Source organism: Meleagris gallopavo, chromosome 1 (genome assembly GCF_000146605.3).
Source record: "Meleagris gallopavo isolate NT-WF06-2002-E0010 breed Aviagen turkey brand Nicholas breeding stock chromosome 1, Turkey_5.1, whole genome shotgun sequence".
NCBI lineage: Eukaryota > Metazoa > Chordata > Aves > Galliformes > Phasianidae > Meleagris > Meleagris gallopavo.
In genome coordinates, this window is record NC_015011.2 from 178,066,430 (window position 1) to 178,083,935 (window position 17,506).

Consider the following 17,506-nt stretch of genomic DNA (forward strand, 5'->3'; position numbering starts at 1 on the left):
TTAAATCAGGTTTAATTAATTAATTACAGGCGGTTTATTTACTGAAAAACGTTTCTCTGAAGTTAAATACCATCATCTTTATGCCAAGGTCTTTGTGCTCTTATTTCAAGAGCAGCTGTACAAGTCAAGCAGGGCAGCTCACGTACAGTGCTGGGATGGCCAGGGACAGCACTCACATGGGCAATTCAGAAGCCCAGCTGAGGTACAGCAACATACGGTATCACCTTGACTAGGCTTTATGCAAGACCTTTGTTTTCACATGTGTGCATGTTCCTTTCTCGAAGGCTGCAGCTCATACTGCCTTGTGGTTTTATTTCCTCATGTCATTTTGTGCCATGCACTTGTTAGATAAATCCCAAATAGCAGGTGCTGGGGAATATTAATGGCAAAAGGGAATCATAGGATCATAGAATGGGTTGAAAAGGACCACAATGATCGTCTAGTTTCAATCCTCTGCTATGTGCAGGGTTGCCATCGGACCACGCTGCCCAGAGCCACATCCAGCCTGGCCTTCAGTGCCTCCAGGGATGGGGCATCCACAACCTCCTTGGGCAATCTGTTCCAGTGCGTCACCCTCTGTGTGAAAAACTTCCTCCTAATATCTAACCTAAACCTCCCCTGTCTCAGTTTAAGACCATTCCCCCTTGTCCTGTCACTATCCACCCTCGTAAACAGCCGTTCCCCCTCCTGTTTATGTGCTCCCTTCAAGTACTGAAAGGCACAATGAGGTCTCTCCGGAGCCTACTCTTCTCCAAGCTAAACAAGCCCAGTTCCCTCAACCTTTCCTCGTAGGAGAGGAGCTCCAGCCCTCTGATCATCATAGTGCCCCTCCTCTGGACCCGTTTTAAGAGCTTTGTGTCTTTTTGTGCTGGGGGCCCTAGGCCTGGATGCAGTACTCCAGATGAGGCCTAACAAGAGCCAAGTAGATGGGGACAATCACTCCACCTCTCTGCTGGCCACTCCTCTTTTAATGCAGCCCGGGGAAGAACAGCATGGGTTTGTGAATGGCTAGTGTTCTCTATGGGTTGTTTTACCTTTGGGCTGTTGCGGCCCTCCATGCGATAAGCTGTCTGTGTGGGCTGTGCCCCCCAAACCATGGCCCACCTCGTGATGATCCAGGTGGCTGTTTAGTTTCATGCTCTATTTGGAGGTGACTCAGTTTGGGAAACAACAAAGAGCTGCTTCCAGTAGTGGTGAGAAGCGGGTGGCACTGAGCAGCCAAGTGCCCCATATGTCATGCGGAGCGGTGGTGCCATCATCCCAAACATGTATCCCTCTCCGCAATCTGGGCCCTCATGGCATCTTTAGAGTGTCAACTTTAATGTTAAACACTAGAGGGTGGTATTTTACTGCTAATATGCTATTTTATAACAGCCATAGGCAAGATTTTTTTATCCCTTGAATTTACGGTATGAGCAAATCTTTTAAAACAAATGTAGACTTAGAGCAAAAATAGCATTTTGTGACTGTGAGCTTGTTTTGCAACCTTAGTGGTGCACAGTGCTATTTTTGGTTTGGGAGCAAAATAAGGGGTGGTTTTCTTCAGAAGCATCATTAGGAACATAGTAATTAGAATTACTCTCTGCCTGATGTCTTGATAGCCTCACTTACACGCACACAATGTGAATACACTGGAACAGAAGAAGCAGTTTTACCAAGGTTTTGATATTTAACAAGGCAGATACTTTAAAGTTCATGCTATTGCTCGTGCATCTACAATTTGGTTGTAGTGTAAACTGGTTTTTAGTATGAATAAAGTTGTTTTTTTCTCTTTCAGGCACCACCTTCCATGGTCAATAATGAACAACGCCAACATGCCGAGCACATATTCTTATCATTTAGAAAATCAAAATCACCATTTGCTGTTTGCAAACACATCTTGGGTAAGTTTTAATAAATTGAGCAGTTTTTGTAACTAGAACTATATTTTGCAGCAGGGAATACAGACATCAGGTTTGATTTTGATGAAGGATGTTTCTTGTTTGCATGGGTTCTTTTTTGTTGTTTTTGTTTTCCCAAATTTCACACTTCATCTACTTGTTTCAGTACAATAGCCATAGCATTTCAGGGTGAGCACATGAACAGAGACCTGTCTCAGGTTCAGCTTGTCAATGTCTGTACCCAAATATGGCAGAAGAATAGGAGGCAAGTTAGAAGTTACAAGGAGGCAAGGCTGCTTCTTTTGATATTAGGTTTGGAGCAAAGTCTGCTTGAAACTACAGCTTATACGCCTGCAGAGCTGCCAGGACTGCTTTAAATAGAGTCCTGTGATGGGAAGGATGAAGCCCCTTGCTGACATTGGTTTTGTTTCTGGCGCCTTTGTGGTTGGTGAGGTGCAGCTTCATTTGTGAAGTTCCTGATAAGGAACTGATAAGTTTAACTTGGAACTTAACCAATAAGATTAAACTTGTCTCTATTATATCTTGTATTGTAATGCTAGCTAATGTGTGGAATTTGCAGAACTGCCTGTACTGTGGTTGCTTGATGCTTCCCATTGTATCAACCAGTGATACAGTTTGTGTCCTTCTGCCAGATTTTGTACTGGTGCTGTACATAGCAGTAAACTATTCTGGATTGCACATGTCAGTTGCTGTTAACAGCACAACTATTAAAAAAAAAAAAATGGTTTAAGAAATGTTTCTGTCTGCCTGATAGAGGCAATAGAGCACTGGTAAAAATTTTTTTGTGGGATTATATGCACAGAGACCAGAAAGGAGTATGTAGGTGTCACTCTTTTAATAAAAAAAAATAATCATAGGTTTTTATGGAAATGGTGCAAATTTGGTTATGTTTCAAGTATTTAAAAATAAATCTATTCTTCCAAGCCCTATAGAGAATTATTATTTAGTTTGGCAGCTAAATAATTTGAAAAATCTGGGTGCAGTGAGCGTGTATTCCTGCTTAGCACTGCAGCACTGGTCAGATTTGTGGTGCTGGGGGGAGTGAGGGAAGTTTCAGGGAAAGCTGGATCTGAAACCTGGTGATGAAAACTAATACATGTGGAAAAGCACACACAAAAAATTAAAAAACAAAACACATGCCAAAAAAACAATCAAAAAGCAAGTTCCCATTTCAAAGAATTTGCTGTCATAAACAGAGAAATGTTGAAATGAAGTCTAAAAAGATTATTTTTCTACTTCATTCTGTGATGTTCTTAACAGTTGCTTTCAATTTTATTGCATTAGAGAAGTATGATTCGTGAATATTGTAGTGTTATTACTATTGCAGTCCATCTACTGTGCTGTCAAATTATTCTGCAATACATAGAGCAAGGTGTGGTTCCTTTCCTGTACCCTCTCCCAAACCAAACATTTTTCTACAAGTAAGTTTCTTAAGTTTTTAGTACATTACAGTAGTACTTTGTCTGGTCCTGAAATCTGTAACCACACTTGTGCCTTGAGTCAGAAGAATTTGGGCTTTTTTCTTCCTTACATTGATTTTAAAAAATTTTACATAGGCAGCAGAATATGTGTAAATAACTTTGTTTGAAGAACATTTCAGTGGCTATTAAGAGATGTACTTGTAACTAATCAGAAATAATGGAAATTTATGTAATACATGTAGCAATATTATCTGTGCTAAAGGATATATTGCTGCATCTTGTCCTCAAAGAGGTACAGTGTAGCATTAATAATGAAAAATGTCTGCAGTGATAGTTCATTTTTCTTAGTTGTTCTTCTGAAATATAAGTGATTGAAGGGAATGTGCTCTTGTTATTAACACCTTTTGGATGCCCAGAAATATTACATCTTTAAACTGATCATGTGCTATCACCATTGAGAAAACAGTGGTTTTAGCTGGGGCAGGTTTTTCCTTTCAGTTTTTTCCAGTGGGCAGCTGAGATGCTGAGACCCAGAACTGAAGAACTTTCCCCCAGACTTTTTGCTTTTTGAGTAAGTGTTCATACAGTGTGGACAGAAAGAATAGCTGATTGAAGGGGTCTGAGCAGGTAAGGATGAGTAGGAACCAGAAGTTCTGGCTTTAAAAAAGAAACAGGAAGGAGCGGTTAAGGCAGGAATTGGAATGGAGGTGGAGAGTGATAAGGATGTTGATGGCATTCATGGAAAGAGTGTATGAGCCCTGCAGGGAAGGCGACAGAGATGGATAGCATAAGGGAAAGGAGAACAGCCACTGCCATACAGTTTATTTAGAAACCTGTAGTTGAACCCACGAAGCAGGAGGCTCTACGTTCTTCTAGTGTAAGCTTATAGCTGTTAAATGTATTGGCAAAGCTTGTCCTGTCTTTCTTTAGTAACTTCATGTAGAGAATAATGGTGCACTGACTGGTTATAAGTTTACACAGTGCTGGAGGTCTGTGCTATTAATGATTGCAGTTGTGCATCTGTGGTACTTGACGCAAAGGAGAAATTCCATCCTCTTCTGTTGTTTTTTTCTTTTACAAGAGTTTTCTTTTTGTATGTGCTTTGGACAGTTTGAGAAACCAAAGATGCAGAAGTTAACAAAAAAGAAAAAAAAGACAAAATTAAAATTCCTGTGCAGGTTTATATTTATTTATGTGTTAGACATGCACACTAATCTTTCAATTAAGTGGTTTCATTGTTTTCCAAATTAAGCTTAGTAGATTTAAAGGAGGTTTATTTTGATTTTGGCGTATTTAAACCATGGAGGGTTTGGAGCCTGATTAAATTACTTAGCATCCATTTTGCTAAAATGCTTTTATCTGGGATATAGAACTTGCATATAAAGGAATGTGTATTGTTAGCTTGTGTGTATATAATCAGTGTAAGAAAGTTTTTAAAGCCTGTCATCCCATGACTGAGGCTTTCTTCAGCAAATCCAGTTTTTTCTAGTCCTGGCATGTTGCCCACCATAGCTCAAACTCCACGTTTAGTTCTGGAATTTTAATTTGTTTTTTATTTTATGTTTTTGCCACCCCTGACTACATTTTTTCTGAATGCTCTTTGTATGTTTTCTGTAGAGTCTGAATGTTTTGAACTGGCTACTGAGATCATACATAGGGTCATAGAATGGCTTGGTTTGGAAGGGACTTCAAGGATCATCAAGTTCCAATCCCCTTGCCGCAGGCAGGTTGCCAACCACTAGGTCAAGTACTAGATCAGATTGCTTAGGGCCCCATCCAACCTGACCTTAAACACCTCCAGGGATGGGGCATCCTCAACCTCTCCGGGCAGCCTTTCTGTGGTAAACTTTCTCAATATCTAATCTAAATTTCCCTTCCTTTTAAAACCATTTTCCCTTTTCCTATCACTGTCTACTCATGTAAAAAGTTGATTAGATATTTCTAATCTTTCTGTAAATTTTGGAAGTCTGCAATGAAGTGTCCCCACAGCCTTTTCTTCTTCAGGCTGAACAACCCCACCTCCTTCAGCCTGTCTTCATAGGAGAGGTGCTCTAGCACTCTGATCATCTTTGTGGTCCTTCTCTGGACCCTTTTCAAAAGCTCCACATCTTTCCTCTGTTGGGGGACCCAGGCCTGGACGCAGTACTGCAGCTGGGGCCTCACTAAGGGAGGGGACCCTTTGCTGACCACCCCTCTTCTGTTGGAACCCAGGATACAGTTGGCCTTTGAGGCTGCAAGTGCATACTGCTGGCTCATGCTAAGTTTTTCATCAACCAGGACCCCCAAGTCCTTCTCAGCAGAACTACTCTAAAGGAGTTGTTCTCCCAGTCTGTATACGTACCTGGGATTGCCTCAACCCAGGTGCAAAATCTTCACTTTGCTTTGTTGAACCTCATTAGGTTCACATGGGCCCACCTTTTAAGTTTATCAAGGTCCCTCTACATGGTTGTTTCTAAATTACCAAGAGAATGGTGAGGTGCTGGCACAGGCTGCTCAGAGAGGTTGTGGATGCGCTGTTGCTGGAGGTATTCAAGGCCAGGTTTGATGGGGCCCTGGGCAGCCTGGTCTAGTGTTAGATATGAAGGTTGGCACTGCATGTGGCAGGGAGGTTGGAGCTTCATGATCTCTGAGGTCCTTTCCGACCCAAGCCATTCTGAGATTCTATGAAATTAAAATTTTAAAAAGTGAAGGATCAAAAAAATTGTAGTAGCTTTCTATCATCATATAAAACATATTCAAATTCTGGGGTTTCTCTTTGTAGCCTCCTAAACAATCACTTTTTTTGGTAACATCAACCTCTATTTCCTTTACCCACCTACATACAAAGCAATTAGATATTCAGATAGTAAGGATTAATGATTTCTACACTTCAGTAAGGAAGTTACATTTTGACTACCTGAAAATAATTGTGGAAGTTTGAATGTAGAAAATCTTAAAAACATCAGTCTGTGAAACTTTTGCTTCAATAATAAACACAAACTCTCCCTTAAGGCTTAAGTGAGCTTGCTTCTTGTTGTCATTCATAAGATACATGTAATTTATGCACTGTTGGTTCCAAAGGCAAGTTCTTTGATAATAGGGGAGTCTTCATTTTGGCATGCCTGTCAATTTAATCATATCTTAATATACTGTGACTAAATCTGTCACATGTATTTTAGTTTGTTCTACAGTTATATTAGCATTCTCATTCTTGATCATTAGCTCAGTCTCCTGGTGTAGCCTGCTTTCATTCTCCTGAGTCTTTGACTTAAATTAAAGAACACTGGGCAATTTGATAACTGAGTTATTTATTTTTGCCTCTTTTGAGGTGTAAATCTTCATTTTCATGATAACAAAATTTAATTTAATAATTATTTAATATTAAGAGTCCATTGTTTCTGTTAGAAATAGATGCAAAATAAATAGATACTCCTGACACTCCAATTACCTTTGTTTTTCCCCACAGAAACTAGTAAAGTGGACTATGTTCTTTTTCAAGCTGCTACAGCAATAATGGAAGCAGTTGTAAGAGAATGGATTCTATTGGAAAAAACTAGCATCGAATCACTGCGAACATTCCTTCTAACCTATGTCTTACAAAGGCCGAAGTAAGTACAGAAAAGTGCTGCCAAATGTATAGGATTCAGCCTGCAGTCTGGTTTTCATTTTGTTTCCAAGGGTATTGGCAGAAGACCATTACAATAGTAACTTTTCTTTCAGTTTCTGATTGCTTGGTTGAATTCCATGGAGTTGTTAGTTTGCCTTTATGCATTCACACAAAAGGTTTAAAAAAGTACACCTAAGATGTAATTGATCATTGATTTCCAAAGTTATTTGCAAATATTGTTAACAATGTTGTTTACAGCCTTCAAAAGTATGTTCGGGAGCAGATTCTGCTAGCAGTAGCGGTCATAGTGAAACGGGGATCATTAGACAAATCAATCGACTGCAAAAGCATCTTTCATGAAGTCAGCCAGTTGATCAGCAGTGGTAATCCCACTGTGGTAAGTATTTCTGTCTTTTCCTTCAAAATTTAAGCAATCTGTATCAGCAATATAAGTTGTCCTATAGCGACGATAAAAATCTACTTTTCTTATCTAAAAATGAAATTTGGTAATTAACTGTCTGAGCAATCATTTAGTAAGTCTGAAATTTCTGAATAAAAATGTCTTGGAACTAATGGTAGTATGTGTAATTCTTTGCTAGGCAGCTATGTTGCATATTAGAGGGAACAGGTTTCTCTGACTATATGCTTTACTTTGTTGGGGTTTTTTTGTTTGTTTGATTTGTTGTTGTTTCTGTGACTTTCTTTCTAAAATGGATTTTGCATTTGCTGGCTGGCTCACTGCGCTCCCTGTCCTCCTTCCATCTGTGCAGCACTGCACCCTCCTGTGCTCAGCTGTCGCAATGGGCTGTGAGTGAGAGGCATGGGCCTCTGTGCTCCCTGGGTAGGTGGAAAGAAAGGGGTGCAAGGAGGGAAAACAGGGAGTGGAAATAGAAAACTTACTCTAGATTTAATATCATACTACTGGGGTAAGTGTTACCTTCCAGAGGGAGCTCAAAGTGGAAACAAGGTGTCCAATATCTATCTCTGCATTTAGTGAAATGCCATTTGCTATGCCAGGAGATAAGTTTAGAATAGGTCATAATAGAGGCATGAAGCTAGAGATTAAAGAGAGGTGATTTTCTTCCTACCAAATGCAAATCAAAGATTACATAGATCCGCGCTGAAATTTTTAGCTGAAGTTTTTCTCAGATGAGCCAAACCTTGAGGGACTGCCTGGTGTGTTTGGAACAGCAGTTGTGCTGCATGTGAGCAACAAATGTTTAACACGAAAAATTTGATCAAAGTGTGCAAGAAGTCATGCAACTCATGTCATGGTCCTAAAAATAGCATGTCACCTCTGTGCACAAGTGGTATCTCCCCAGGATGTGGAAATTTTGGTTATTTTTCTAAACCTTTCTTTTACAGTTACCTTAGCAAGAATTTTGGGTTTGTGCAATTGGGATAGAAATGGGTATTTGTTTAGAAGAACAGTGCTTAGTTTGTGCTTTTTTTCCAGGGAATGTATTTTTTTTTCTAAAATGGAGTTACAACTGAGGTTTTCAGAAACCTTTTCCCTTGCCACTGTGTGTGCTTATGTAGATTTTACTATCTTTCCAAAATATACAAGTAGGGAGCAGATAGCACCCTGCACATTCACAGAGAAGCCATCTCTGAGTTAGCTCTTGCCCAGCCCTGCTTGTGCAGTTGTGTTCTGTGCTTGCATTGATTCGCAGGCACGCTGCACTGAGCACAGCATGCGGCTCACCAAGGCTACCGGCTGTAAATACCTTGCCCGATGCGTTGCAGTAGGTTGTGCTTGGGGAAAGGGGCAGCTCTTCACTCTCCTCCAAGTGCCACTAGCTGCTTGAGACCACGCTTCCCTTTATCCACCCCTTTCACAAACAATATTTTCTCCATAGTTATTGTGAAGTATTTGTGCTCAAGTTTTAGGGAGAGTATTAAAAATGTCTTGGTTAGAAAGTGTCATCTCTTCCTGTATGCTAATACAGCTGTAGGCCTGTTACACCTTTGTGACTCCCAGTTCTGTGTCCATCCTCCTCACCCCTTTCTGTGTCCTTCCTAGACTTTTGCTCTTTCTTCTCTGATCTTTTGCCTGCTTTGTGTCTTCCCCACCCCCAGCCTGAGGCTCACAAATAATGTGAGGTTAGCAGTAGGTCACATAGTGGTTAAAAATGCTAAAAGCTTTCAAATATGGCTCTTAGCCATTGATAGTAGCTTTCTACAGGTGCTGAGATCGAGTCAGGCTTGTGGGTAATGGGGGAAGAGAGGATGGGAAGCTATTGAAAAGGAGAATGTGTTTTTCACCACAGTAGAGGAAATACTTTTTGGCCTGTTAAGAAAAGAAATGTAATCAACCTGGGTCTGTATATGAAGACGTAGTTATTTAATTTGCAAAGTAGTTTGTAATTGAGAGTCCTTTTTAGAAATGCAAAGTAGTTTCTTTTGTGCTTCCTGCTTGTTTTCTCAGCTGCTGGCTCTGAAGCTACGTGGTCCTTCTTTATCTCATAAGTGTGAAGTACTTCATCTTTTCCATTCTCTGCAGTGCTCTGCCCAGTTCCTGACAGACATCTGTACCAGTTCTATATGTGTTAGGTATTGTGTTCCACGACATTTTCATGATCTGTCACTAGCATGTTGACAGGGTCAGGTCCTGAATGTAGGTGTGAAGAGGAAAACTGCAAATTTTACTGCCTTCTGCATTTGTGTCCTTTTGTAGAGTTTGATATGCTTAATATCTTCTCTAGCATTAAAAATATTTTTTAGGAATGGACGCATTTTGAAAATGGAACTTGATGGTATGTTGAATAATGTGCCAAACTGACATGAGAAAGACTAATGAATGAACTGCTGAGAATGAAAAATGAAAGGGAGATCAGAAGGAATAGAGATAAGAGGAAGAAAGTGAACTGAAGAAGGAAAAAGCTAGCTTTAGAACTGAGTAATCTTCTAATAGTGGAACACTGTGTACTTGTTAGGAAAATAACAGGGCATTAAGGAAAGATAATGCTGCAGGCACAGGAAGGGCTTGTGGTTAGAGCTGGTTGAGTTGGTTCCTGTTGTTGCTACTCCACAATATAGACCTTTATGGGTCCTATGAAAGTGACCTCTCGTTTGAGAAGGGAACACAGAGAACAGAGGATCTGGCTACCTGCTAACTTATAAATAACTTCAGGTAGTAAACCTCTGGAAGGATGAAGATTAGCATGGCATTTTTTGCTTTTGTTTTCCCTTCCTCTTGAGCTTTGATAAAAGCCACCCTGATCAGAAGAGACAGGCTGTAAGCTTCCTTCAAATGGAATTTCAGCATCTTTTTTCCAAGTCTTCATCTCTGGGGGACAGAGAATCTGGCAGTAGACGCAATATCATGGGCCAATCTTAAAATATGAATTACATGTTTCCTGTCACTGATTTTGAAGAACTGTGTGAGCCAAGTTCTTTTCAACTGTAAATACCTTCAATTTCTTGGACTTTTCTGTTTCTGTTAGAATATAGTGCTTTTGCTTAGCTGAAGGGCTGAGTTTGTTTGTCTTCATTCTTGCAAAAAGAACAGGAATTGTTCTGGAATGTGTTCCAGAGAACAGCAACAAAACTGGTGAGGGGTCTGGAGCACAAGTCGTATGAGGAGTGGCTGAGGGAGCTGGGATTGTTTAGTCTGGAGAAGAGGAGGCTCAGGGGAGACCTCATTGCACTCTACAACTGCTTGAAGGGAAGTTGTGATGAGGAGGGGTTTGGCCTCTTATCCCCAGCAACAAACAGGACCTGAGGAAATGGCCACAAATTGTACCAGAGATTTAGATTAGACATAAGGAAGAACTTTTTCTCTCAGAGAGTGGTCAGGCACTGGTATGGCCTGCCCAGGGAGGTGGTGGAATCACTGTCCCTGGCAGTGTCTGGATGAGGAGCTACGAGATGTGATTTAGTGCTTGTGGTAGCAGTGGTGATGGGAAGACAATTGGACTAGATGATCTTGTAGGTCCTCTCCAACCTTGTGATTCTGTGATTCTATGAATCCTGGCAGCTAGGTGGCTCATTCCCAGGAGTAAGAAGCAGTCTGCACACAAACACGATCAGATGGACTTTGTCTGAATTCTTCCAGAATATGGGTAGATGGACACAGAACGGGTCCAACTGCTGCAGACCTGATAGAGAATAAGGGAAGCATTTGAAGCTGTGTTTTTAGGCTCTCTGATATGTATGGTAGGATATATCCTAATTTTATAGCTTCATATCTGAAGCCTATTTTTTTCTTTATAATGTGCAAGGCTTGTCAAGACTTGTTGGAAGAACTCCAGAGATCTTGTCAACTGCGTCTCTCTTAAAATCTACAAATTTGTTTGTCTGCTTCCTGATGTTCACACTCAAGCTAGAGAAGATATTCAGATGCTTCATGTTACCTAGAACTGCATGGGAATGTGATGTGGATCTCATCTGAGCAATGGGGGGAAATACAAATAAATAGAATTCTTGATATTCATCTTCAATGAAATTTAAGGCTTTCCTTTTAAGGCTGAAATGTTATTTTGCCTAGAGAAAATAGGGCTCCGGGGAGATATTACTGTGGCCCTCTAGTATTTGAAGGCGACCTACAGGAAGGGTGGGGATGGATTCTTCAGGGAGTATAGCGATAGGACAAGGGTAAGTTGTAAACTGAAGAAGGGTAGACTTAAATATAAGGAAGAAACTCTTTGCTGAGGGTAGTGAGGCACAGGCTACCCGGAGAAGCTGCGGATGCCCCATCCCTGCAGGTATTCAAGACCAGGTTGGATGGGGACTCTGTGCAGCCTGATTTGGTGAGTGCCAGCCTTGTCCACTGCAGGGGGTTGGATGTGCATTAAGGTCCCCTCTAACTCAGACCGTTCTTTGGTTCTATGAAATAAATGTTGGTAATAATGGTTAAATAGATAACTAATTGTGTTTGCTTTGCATTTACGGGTCTTATTTCTGTTTCTAAGAGGAGTTTTACTCTTGGATCCCTGCCTAACTGTTGCTGTCTTGCATGGTGGGATAAGAGTTTGAGAGGTTCTCTTGGCTTCTATATTTTGACAGTTTTGACAAAACCATGTGTATTATTCCCCTTCACATACACAGACCACCTCTGCCCTCAGCTAAATCTCTTGTTCCAATAAAGGTACTATCTTTTCCTGTAAACCTTACTACCCTGGAAACATACTGAATTTTAAAAACCAGATGGTAAATCAGAATGTTTAAGCTGCTTCCTTTTTTCTGAGAAGTGGCCTATGAAGGCCTAAGCTAGCGTGTTTTAAAATGGTTTAGGGAATCTTAGACATCCTGAAACAGCTCCAAATACAAGGTTAACACTGTAAAAGAACTTTAAAACAAGTGGGTTTTTTTAGTGCTCTGTATTAACCAGGCTGCATTTTAAAGGTCTCCAATTTCTCTTTTGAAAGAGAATCTACTTTGCCAGATATGTAATACAACAGTACTCCAGCTTGGTTGCTTAATAACTTCAATATTACAAATTAATGGCTCCCAGTATTATCTTCTACAATACAGCTAGGGTTTCAATGGGTTGTAAAGTGAGGAGGCAAGATCCAGAGGAGAGATGTGTGTCCCCTGTTCTGTGTATGGTGTCCAAGGCAGTTGCATCAGTCTAGACATCTCATGAGATGTGTAGATGTGGAGGCCTCACTGGAAAGGAAGAAATGATACCTTTCCATGTGTTACACCTATTTCTTTTATTACTGTGGTGATGTACAAATAAATGGGTATCAGAAGGGCATCTTTTAGAAGTGTACTGACTCTTGCTTTTTGGTCTTTGTTCCTTCTCAGGGGTTTACCACCTTTCTGAAAACAGAACACCTAGTAATAGACTGTCTGTCTACATAGAAACAACCTGACTTCTCCTTCCTAACCCTTTGGTTTCTTTTTCTAAGCAAGTCTTCCCTGGAGCAACGCAGGTCATTTGGCATATCCTGACAGCAGGGCAAGCACAGGGGACTGGGGCTGGGAGTGAGTACAGGGAAGAGTCGGGGGAGAAAGGGACCCGTGTCTACCAAAGAGCACTTGCCAGAAGTATGACCTACCAAAACTAAATATACATCATCCTCTAGTTCTATTGCTGGGTAATACTAATGGCAAGCTGCATGGCTAGTCTTAACTATTTGGTGTTTTGAATTTTATGGAAGGTCTTGGGTTTGTTTATGCAGCTACTATAGGAATGAAGATCCAACTGGTGCCTTTCAGACAAGAGCCTGGAGAAAATATGTTACCTCTAGATAAATGGTTTGCAGATCTTCACTTTGCTTGATGTGGTTACTTTTTTTTCCCTCCTCCTGATTTCTGCTTCACAGTTTCTCCTGTCCCCAGAGAAACAAAAGAAAGCATGTTTTGCATCCTAAACTCCAGCAAGCTTACCTCTTTGGCTATTAGTAGAGGCTGCTGCTTTCCTTTTCCCTTTGGCCAAAGTCTGCATACTTCACATGCCACAAGATCATCTTCCTGTGGCCCCTAGTGACTGGTTTCCTCTTTCTCGGCTCACTCTCAGAGGGTTTACTTGCATGGTTACTCTCGTTTGCCCCAGGAAGCTCGATCTCGCCCTTTGTGCTGCTGTAGATGTGGTGTGTTAACCGTGCATCACTCATCTGTCATTGCAGGTGGTGGTAAAGTGGGGAGGAAAGGGGTGCTCAGCTCAGCCAGTCCCTTACTGCTGACAGCACAAATCTGCAGCTGTGGGTCCTATTCCTATCATCCTGTCCCTGCTCTACAGCTTTTTTCCACCAGTTGGCTCATTTGGGCAGGATAAAATAGATGAAATCCAGTTGGTTCTTCCTGGTGCTTGCTTTTGTTTATTCAGAATATATTTTGTTGGTTTTTTTACTTTTAAACTAATTTTTTTAAAACTATTATTATTATTATTGTTAGCCATTTTTTGTTTATTTTATTTTACTTTATTTTTTGGGTGGGGCAGCTGCGACTTCAGCACCTGGTGGATTTTCTGCTGTTTTCCCAGTGCAATGCTACTTACAAGTTGAAAAGCCCAAGTAGCCCTGGTTACTATGTGTTCATAATGTCATTTCTTTTAGTCTTGTCACTGTCCTGTTAACTGCTACCTTTCCATTTGGAGTTGCAGTTTATGTTTTGGGAATTTACTCTGAACATATTAGGAAAATTAAGGAAGAAATCTGTTACCTCAGATTATTAATACCTTTATTAAGGAAGGCTTTCTTTAAACAACTTCATTGGTAAAACCGATTTTGACATATTCTCACCACAGAATTTTATCACCTATGGGCACCACAGCAAACTCTGCCTCTTCTTCCTGCTTTACACAGATTAAAACTAGCTGATTTAGAAATGCTACTAAATGCTTCTTGGCACTTCCCTTTGGTTTCAGTAACAGTTTGTTTTAAGAGTGGAGACAAAAGTCCTATAAATATACATTCAGTCTGGCAACAAGTTAATGTAACAGGGTTGATTCTGTAATTTACTCTGTGCAGGTGAGATCTTTAGTCTTTTAAAACTACTTTTTCTGTGGGTGTCAGTGACATTGCAGAGTACGTGAGTTTGAGGATTGCCTGATATTTCAGGTTTTCATAGAGGAATGAACAATCAAATGAAGTCTGATTCTCTGCTCAGAATTTCAGAACAGAGAACATTTTAAGTGGTGTAGTTTGTTCTACTTTGTCAGTTGACTTTTCTGCCTTGGAGCTGGTGTACCACATGTCCATTTTTTCCTAAGCCACATTTGAACTCTTCTTTCTTTCAGATGCTTTGTAACCTAACTACTCCAATGAAGCAGTTCATTTATTCCATGGGCAGTCCAGGCACAAGTGTGAAATCCCTTCAAACGTTATGGCTTTAACTTTTGTTGTAGGGAACATTCCATTTTGGAGGAATAAGTTGCATTTTCTTATGGCATCTGAGTTTTATGAATTATGCATAAAAGATTACTGTTCAAATGGTGTGTGGCCCTTCTGTAGCGTCTGTGTTTTATGAGAGTAGTTTAAAAAGAAAATCACTAAAACGATGTCACTACTGGGTGTCTGATTGCCAAGTTAATCTCTTATCTCAAGTCCCATTGATCTTCTGTTTGAGCAGCTGAGAGTCTATTTTATGTATAGCGATCTTTCATAAAGTTTATTTCTGGTAATAAAGCTAACTGGGGTGAGTGCCAAGCTATTCTCAGAGGCTCTCAACAACAGAGGTATTTTATTTTGTTAGATGGGGTTATTGTTTGGGTATGTACTTGTGACAGAACTAGTGAAATTGCTAGCAAGTGAGTCAAGCTGGGTTTGGAGGTTTACTCTTACTGGAGTGAAGTTAATGGCCTTTCTGGGCAACAGACATTCAGATCTGACTTTTAATATGATGCCCAGCATCATGTGCATTTTCTACTTATTACTGTGCGGTATTATTGTCATCTGTTCTGTGGCGTGGCAGAAAGCATATGTGAAGTATTAATTTAAAAAAAAAACAACAACTTGTAAGTTTATTCAAATGTATTATGTTAGAGGGAGTAATTTAATTCCACAGTGCAGAACTATTTAGTATTTACATGAGATAATGTTGCTTTTCAGATATTGTAAGTATTTCTTCTAATACCATAGACTGTATTTGTGTTGAAAGGCTGTGTGTCTTCATACCAAACATGCATATAAATTCAAAAATTGTATTCCAAAATTTTACTTACTAGCCTGTCATGGAATTAGTCTTCATAAAGTAAAGTTTTATGAAAGTAAAACTTTTTTTCATAAAATAAATTTTCAACAAAGTGAAGTTTGAATAAGATTTGTTGCAGAAGATCTGAGGTATGTTTCTGTGTTTTCAGGAGAGTTTAATGGATGGCAAGACACACATTCTTTTAATTAGTTTGTCTTTCAATATTCTTATAAAAATTGCAGTCTTTTTGCTATGCATAGCAGTTTATGTTAATTCATATAATCTTACGACAGCTTTATGGGATTTTTGGGGTGGTTTCGTGTGCAGCTCTGTGTATATGCTATGAGTTGCCCAGGCAGGCTGCAGATCAGGGGCAGCTCCTGTGCTTTGCCCTCAAACTGAGCCCTGGGAGGTTCACATCTGCCTGTTGGAAAACCAGCATCCAGCAATCTCCTCTGCCTGCTGCTGCCATAGAGCTTAAGTTTGGGGTGGAGATCTTTCCTTTGGCCTTCTGCTGCAATGATAGCGTGGCTATTGGGGCACATTTCCACATCCTCAGAGAAGAAATTGGCAGGTGCAGGTAGCAATAGAAGGGCACATAGGGCCTGCGGAGGCCTCGGGATGAGGGGGGAATGAGGCAGGATTCCAGGAATGAACGTACCAAGGTGAAGGTATTGGGAGGAGGCTGGGAATGCAGGATTGGTGGGAAGGAGGAAGGGAGAATAGAGGGATGCAGTGTGTGGTGTTTGCTATGAGCTGGACTGCTGGAAGGAATAAAGAGCACAGATCTCCAGTAACAGTGAACAGGAGGAAGACTGTCTTTTTACATAGGGAGACAAGGGGGAATGGCTTTAAACTAAAAGGGAGGAGATTTAGGTTAGATATTAGGAGAAAATTCTTTACTCAGAGGGCAGTGAGGCACAGGTTGCTCAGAGAGCTGTGGGTGCCCCATCCCTGAAGACACTCAGGACCAGGTTGGATGGGGCCCTGGGCAGCCTCTGCTGGTGGGGGGCAGCCCTGAACATAAGCAGGGCACTAGATCTGGGTGGGCTTTAGGGTCCTTTCCAACACAAACCATTCTATGATGATTATCTGATGCTTTTCTTCCCTGTGCTTGGAGTAGTATCTGATGTCAGAACTACCTGAAGTAGCTGTTGCTGGAACCAGTGGTTGCTGCTGTAGCTTTTTCATCAGGCCCATGGCAGACTCCCTCAGGCCTAGCTGCATCTGCTGATCTCTATATCTTTGAAGAGCTTTCACCATCAGTCATAACATTTGTCCTTCATTTTAAATTTCTCCTTGTGATCAGGAGGAAAGCTGAGTAAAAATATCCAGGACACAATTTTTTTTCCATGCCATAGCATGTTACTGTCTGAACAGAGCAGATATGTGGTTTTATGCCGTATAAACAACTTGGAGAAAGCAATAGGAGAAAATATCCACTTCAGCTTCCCATTTGCTCCTTACCTCTAATTCCAACTCAGTGATTTTTTCCAGTAATTGGCAGCTAGCCGTAGGGTCTGCACCACTGCCCTGCCTGTGCTGCGCTCTCATAGTGGCAGCTTGCTGTGTGGGTCTCTGCGCTACTGACCAGATGGGTCTCAGCTTTGGCCAGGCTGTTGTACCACTGCAGTCACAAACACCATGTAGTAATCATGGAGCACCCAAGCCATGCAGATTTGTGATTACAACTAACGATGGCCTTGTATCACTGCTTTTCAGAGCTGAAAAGTAATCCGCATGTTTGTAATTCAAGCATAAAGTGAAGTCTGTATTGAAGTATTTCGGGTGTCTCGTGAGGCTTCTGCAACTCCTGGCGCAGATTAAAATTGGGCAGTGTTCTCTGGCAACTTAGGATTATTTTTCTAAAAACACGTATTCTTATCTGAAGCATTGTTCTAGAGCCAAACTTTGGGTATTTTTGTGGGGTTGGGTCAGTGGTGTTTTTTTTCTCTCCAGATTAATTATTTCCATATGGAACTTCTAATATTGAACTTGAAAGTCAGTGTTAGCCTTTA

General features: G+C 40.8%; 1 protein-coding gene across 1 annotated transcript in view; it reads left to right on the forward strand.

Annotated features, from left to right (window-relative positions):
- The first annotated feature begins 1,758 nt into the window (after positions 1-1,758).
- LOC104917621 (exportin-4-like) overlaps positions 1,759-17,506 on the forward strand; it is a 29,744-nt gene continuing 13,996 nt past the window's right edge. Inside the window, exons 1-3 of the mRNA XM_031552211.1 lie at positions 1,759-1,883; positions 6,768-6,909; positions 7,167-7,305. Of these exons, the coding sequence (XP_031408071.1) occupies positions 1,790-1,883; positions 6,768-6,909; positions 7,167-7,305 (375 nt within the window). The 5' untranslated portion in view covers positions 1,759-1,789. The remainder of the gene's footprint in view (positions 1,884-6,767; positions 6,910-7,166; positions 7,306-17,506) is intronic.